This window comes from Humulus lupulus, chromosome 5, assembly GCF_963169125.1.
Source record: "Humulus lupulus chromosome 5, drHumLupu1.1, whole genome shotgun sequence".
NCBI lineage: Eukaryota > Viridiplantae > Streptophyta > Magnoliopsida > Rosales > Cannabaceae > Humulus > Humulus lupulus.
In genome coordinates, this window is record NC_084797.1 from 241,231,837 (window position 1) to 241,238,898 (window position 7,062).

General features: G+C 27.0%; 1 protein-coding gene across 1 annotated transcript; it reads left to right on the forward strand.

The window, feature by feature from the left end:
* The first annotated feature begins 5,511 nt into the window (after positions 1-5,511).
* Positions 5,512-6,467, forward strand: LOC133778573 (uncharacterized). Its single transcript, XM_062218547.1, has one exon. It carries the CDS (start codon positions 5,741-5,743, stop codon positions 6,266-6,268), a length of 528 nt encoding a protein of 175 aa, XP_062074531.1. The 5' UTR covers positions 5,512-5,740; the 3' UTR covers positions 6,269-6,467.
* Positions 6,468-7,062: the final 595 nt, after the last annotated feature.

Consider the following 7,062-nt stretch of genomic DNA (forward strand, 5'->3'; position numbering starts at 1 on the left):
TATTCTTAAAAAATTTGAAGAACCAAGGCATAAATCACATTCCAACAGGTGATGTAAACTAGTTCTCTATTTTAGAGTTTCTCCATTTATTCATTTTCATCTCTACGTGTAGAGAAATGATAAACATTATTTAAGCATTTTTTTCATTATTTCTCTCTCTAATTAATTATTTTTTATATTATTTCTCTTTCTCTTTCTCTTCTATTAATAAAAAATATTTAAATATATAATATTTAAATTATTAAAAAAAATAGAATTTTAGTAATATATTTTGAAGTGCTAGAGGAGTTGCTGGAGTACTCTAAACTCTTTTACATTTAGTGAAATAATTAACTTTTCCCCAACTCCTCTAAAATAGGCCACTCATATAAAGCAACTGTTGGAAGAATTATTATGCTTCTTTCTTCAAAGTTATAAAGAAACCAGACATTTAAGAGCATTCTCAATAGATGTTCTTCTTAATCTTTTAAAATACATCATCAAAATACTATTTTAACTATTTTACTTTTAATTTTTACATTACACCATACAATAGCTTTTTTATTTTTTCTCTATATCAGTTAAATATTATTTTTTAATAATTTTTTATTCATTTAAATTTTTTTCTTTCATTATCAATAGAATATTTATATCTTTTAATATTTATGATATTTAGCCATATATAATATCAAAATATAATTATATTTTATTTTAGATTATTCCAAACTAAATAAAATATAAATTAATACAAAATTTAAAAATAATTCTCAATATAATAATTATAACAAAATATAAAGTGATAATATGTATATAAGTTTAAAAAAAATTACTAAAACCATATAATATTATTCCTAATATCAAACATATGTATTAAAAAGTTAGAAAAAAATAATAAAATATTTATAAATGAGTGAATAGCTGTCTCTACATGTAAATAATAAATAGTATATTGAGCTAAAAAAAATTAGAGTAGCTCATTTAATGGAGAACCATTTTATCACATTTGAACTATAATTTTAGAATATGACTACTATTTCAAAGGAACTATTGGAAGTGCTCTAAGAAAGCTATTGTGAGTGCTCTAAGGAACCATTTTAAGATAGCTTATTCTTTTAGATAATTTAAGCTTCCATATAAGATTGTCTCTTTTGTTGAATGAGATTTGTAGATACCACCCATTGAGTGAGTAATGATTTGCCTCTTAAACTATAAAATTCCTTAAGAAAATAAAAGAAGAAAGAAGCTTTAGCTAATAAATACTAAATAGGATAAATTTATATGGAAGCTTTCTTAATGATTATTACACCATAAATTTCTAAACAAGTTTTTGATGAGAAATGATTATAATGGTGATGAAATTAAGTAAATAAAATGTATAAAATGAATAATTTAATTTTTTTTAGATTAATTAGGCAATAAACATTAGTTGGAAAGATAATAATCACATTACTTATTCCCATTAATTTCAAAATGATTTTTTTTCTCATAAAATAGATAAAATGAATGAATCAAGAATTAAAAAAAAATAGAGAATGAATATTAAATAAAATTATTTTTATTCTTTAATTAATAAATATGTAACCGATATGTCATCAGGTAACTCTTTCAAAAATTTGAAAAATTTAAAATTTATTTTTAGAAATATTAATGAATAATTATAAATATGAATTATTAATCTTATTCTAAATTAATATTAAAGTAACTATATATATGGGTAGTAACCTATAAAATTATCCCAAATCTATATGTAGTGCAGACTAGATTATCATATGCCACATTGCATGGCTTGCTCCTAGCTATGTATTAATTAAATTTTGTAATTAATCTACTTTTTGACTACGTGCCCACTTCCCAGATATTATAATGAATCCCTGAATTTGAGGTGGGCAGTATGCTAAAATCAAATAAATTATGATAATAATTGTGCTTAATTAATTGCTTATGACTTGGTGACCACTTCTTAATACAACCTGACAAAACTATGCAACAAATAAATATACCTATAAAGCAATAATTAAGAAAACCAAACCACTCACTTTTAATTTCTATCATATTAACGCCTCTTCTTCCAGCTACACTTAAGACACCAAATTCTATTTTGATTAGTTATTTTGTTTTCGTATTAAAAAAAAATCCAATATCTCATTCACACCTCTCTTAATTTGATTGATTAAACATCATAGAAGTGTATATATCATAAAGAAATGTCTTCATTATTATATCCGTATATGTAGGGTCAAAGAGAATGAAAAAAGAAACATATCTTTTAAACATTTCATCAAGTTTCTGGGTCCTTATAATAAAGACTAGTATATCTATTTTCCAAGTATATCTATTTTTCAAGCATATAATATATAGGTAGCTTTATAAGTAGGGTTTTCTATTTTCAATTTTTTGAGAAATTATAATCAAATTTTTTTTATATAATGACTTACATTATAGTTATAACATGCATCTAGCTAATTTTGAAGAAAGTCGGAATAATTTACAGTGCCAAAATCAAAGTTCAAATAATCAATTATACGCGTACTTGATTTTTCTATACGTGTTGGAATTTCTCGAAAATTAACAGTATGCATGCTATAAATATTATATACGCAATCATAAAAAAATAAATTAGTTTATAATTTCTTAAAGTAACGAATATTAAAATGCTCATATGGTAGGGGAAAAGTGATGCCCTACGAAAAAGCTTCCTATATATATATTAATAAATAAATTCATATGGTCACGTACCTAGGTTGTTCGATCACTGTCACGTTAAAGATCTTATTAATTTGTTCACAATCTTGGTTTAGAAGTAAACCTAAAGCTATACATATATGGACCTAAAGAGAGAATTAGGATATTTTTCAACTGCATTCTTTAAAAAATAATATATATCATAAATTTTTTTACATTAAACTTTTATATTCCATTTTTCTAATATTTTTTTACTCATTTCAAATATTTTCTCTCATTATAAATAATATCTTTATATATTGTTTAATATTTGTAATATCTACCCCTTTATTATCTTAAGTGTGCGAATTGTATTAAAAACGCTATCAAATGTATTTGGTTGCATTTATTTTTTCCATATATGTAACATTATAAAAGTGAAAGAAAAGACTATAACCCCAAGATAATTGTATTTTAGAGAGTTGATACTAAAATAGTGTATGCTTGCTCTAACTAGGCATAACAAAATAGAGCGGTGAGGCGGGGTAGGGCGGGGTCCCGACTCAACAGGGCATCTTTATTTTTGTAAAAAATGAAGCAGAATTCAGAGCAAAGCGGGGCGGGACTGAAGCAGAACGGGGCAGGGCAGACCCGACCCATTTACATGCCTAGCTCGAAAGAAAGAGTGGATATAATGTAGCTAGACAAAAAAAAATAGGTAAATTAGATCATCCAATAAAGTAACTTTTTGACTACTTGGGTATATTTTAGAGGTATATATATTTTATATCATTCTTTTAGAGTTCTCTATAACTACTCCTTTAACCCAAATTAATTGTCTATAGTTCATATTCTACCTTATATTGATTATTTTTATAGCTATAGTGTTTTGAAAGAACATAACTTTCATCCGTTAGTTAAAATAGTCCACAATCTTACATGTCAGACAATATTAAAAAAAACAACATCAAATCTCACCAAAAAAATGACCTAAATAATGACTAATTACATCGTTTACAATATAAATATTAAGACACAACACTTAAGAAAACGAGCTAATCCTAACCCCACACCAAAAACAAGACATTGAACTAATTTGACCTTGCTAATAATTAATGAAATCAGAAAAGTATTTAATTTTCTATTACTTTATGTATTTATATACCAAGTTATTCTATTTATCATTCGAATGGCTAACAATTTCCACCACTTTTTTTGTGTGGATATATTTCGTGAGTATTAAATGTTATATTGTGACTATTATTTTTCAAACATTTTTACTTTACCATTTTTTATATTAGTAATTAAAATAAAAAGTTATTGGGAAAGAACACAATGTATTATTACCTCTTTGAATTCAATGAAAAACATAACATAATATATTGCCAATAGTCACGATCATACCCACCAATTTTCAACTAACAATTTGGTCTTATCTCTATTATGCCATTCTAATTAATTACAATAAATGGTGAACAATCATGCATTATCATGAATTGGGGAAATTAACGGTGAAGATTTACAGTTGGTGATTAAGAATTGATCTCCAAATTAATTACAGATGGGACACATGTAAAGTCACATTAACCATGAAAATATTGTTACACCTCATGTGTGTCGCGTCACATAAAAAAAAGCTTTACTTATTTTAGTACAACAAAATGTGATCGAATGATAACTTTATAATAAATTAGTAAAGATAATGCCAAAAACTATGCACAACAAATTATATAATTTTAAGATAAAAATATAGGAAGATTGTTAGGTGATGTCCCTGCCATTAGGAGCATTTTTGTTTTGATATATTTAGAAATTATAATTTAAATTTTTTTAAATGATGACATATATTGTAATTATAATATTTATTTTATTAGTTTTCGAGAAATTTATAATATCAAAATCAGGATTCAAATAATCAGTTGCACACGCGCGTGCTTGATTTTTTTTTTTTATAAGCATGTAAAATAAGTTGTTTGAACCATAATTTCCGCACCCTATGTTATTTGGAATTTTTCAAAAACTGGTAGAAATTCTGCTATAATTATCATGCACATCATTATATATATAAAAAATAGTTATAATTTCTCAAAGTGCTAAAATTAGAAACGCGTCTATCGATAGATGCAAAAACTATAGCCCTACCAAAGAAGTTCCCAAAAAATACATACAATAAAAACACTAAGGGTGTGTTTGGAAACAACTATGTAATCAGTAGGTCGTGTAATTAATACTTTAGTAATTACACTATTTTTTAAAATATAAGTGTGTTTGGATGTTAAATGGTAATTATTTATGAATTCTTATTGTCATGTTTGGCAAAACATTTAGTAATTACACAGAAAATAATATTATGTAATAAATACTATTTAAAATTAATAGTAATTAATAATTACACGATGTAATTATACCAAATTCTCATAGGAGCTATGAGAGTTGAATAGTGTAATTAGGACCGCACAATTACGTCTAATTATATGGTAAAACAAACACGTCAAATTAAATAATTACTCCAAATTACACCAAACTCTAATCACATGTGACTTTCCAAAGGCAAACTAAAAGATAGTCATAAAGTATAAGAGTAATAATATGTGCACCTAAAATATATACTTAAATATTATATACAGTGACATTCTTTTTAAACAATTAATCTCAATTTTAATAGATGAGATTGACTAAGTTAAATTATTACATCACTATATAATATTTAAGTATATATTATCACTATATATTTTGATTCAGTGTATCGATACTCTACATTATAAACTAAAGCCCAACTACACATCCATTATTTTCATTAAGTGCAGCCTTTTAAAAATAAATAAATATATGTGAATAAATAAATATAATTTTATTACCACACGAAAAGTCCTTAAAATTAAATTAATAAATCATGGTCAAGAAGGCTAGGACGTGATTGACAAAACTTTTAGGTTCCGAAGATCATAACCAACGCGTTGCTATCTTCACCGACTGATTCTAAAAAGCTCAAAACCTTCGCAAACTCATCCCCAAATACTCATTTCTCTTTCTCTTTCCCTCTCTCTCTCTTTCTCGTGAGCCAAACACTACTTCAGTTCAGCTACTATTCTTTCCTGTTATGGAGAAGTCAAAGGAACGTCGCAACGAAAATCATCATCGTCAATTGGATCAGAGTAAGGCGAAGAGTAATCTCGTTTGGGATTGCGGGAGCACACTCTACGATTCGTTCGAACTCAACTCCTTCAAACGCACGCTCGATTCCGCCATTATTAATTCTTCTAGAAGCCTCTCGATGCCTCACTTACCGGATCGACGAGTTCTTCCTCGGCCTCCGCCGGTGACACCACCGTCGGTACCGGCACCAGCGGCGGTGAAGAAATCGTCGAAGCTCTCTCGGTCGCTTAACAAGCTTCTCCGATCGGTTTTCAGGCCGAAACTGAACTCGAGCTCGATCTTCCGAGTTAACCAAGACCAATCCAAGGACGGATTTCTCGTCGTTTACGACAAGTCCAGCACTCTTACGACGATTCCCGAAGTTCCGGAGATCGACTTCGGAGGATTTTCGCCGGAGATCGGATCGTTAGTGAGGAGGACTGAGTCGGAGCGGTTCGCGCCTGCGACTGCAATCGGTATTTCATGTGCTTGACTGATCCAACGGCTGTAGTTAGCTTACTACTGATCATAGCTAGATCATGATATAGTAGAATTTTGGTTAATTTCTTTTTTAATCATAATCATATATAGATGACTATTACCATAATTCATATAAGTTCCGTGTATAGGATAATGTGTATGACTTTCCTTTGTCAATATTTTAATATTTTGGAATATTTTTTGTTTGTTAATATTTTCATATTTTTTATTAAATCTAGCATATACATATACCTAATTTTACAAATTATATTTTGGAATTAACTAAATTTGCGTTTTTTTTTTCTTATATATTTATGGGTTATTATAAAGACATGTTATAGGCATATATCTTAATCATTACTTTCCTATGCCAACTCCTAAGTTTTGGTGTCATTATTTGTGGTGGTCAATTTCATAATTGGGGGACTAAATAATTAGTTAGTAAAAAAAAAGTATATATCATTTTTTAAAATATTTTTTAATTGGAATACATGCAAGTGTCACTGAATGAAATAATGGACTACTGTATTTAAATTTAATTTTTACGATGACCTTGTACTACTTTTATATTTATTTTCACTTCGGAAGTTGTTGAAATAGGATGGCATTTATTACTTATTAATTACAAGAGTTAGTAGGGACTTGCATTTTTATATATTATAAATATGAGTTTAAGAAGAAGGTTGGTTTTCGTTAATTTAATTATTTTCTAACTGGATTAATTTTAAAATTATCTAAATAAGATAAATAGATTAAAAATTTAATAAAGTTATCTAAATAATGTAAATAAGTTAAAAATAATAAATT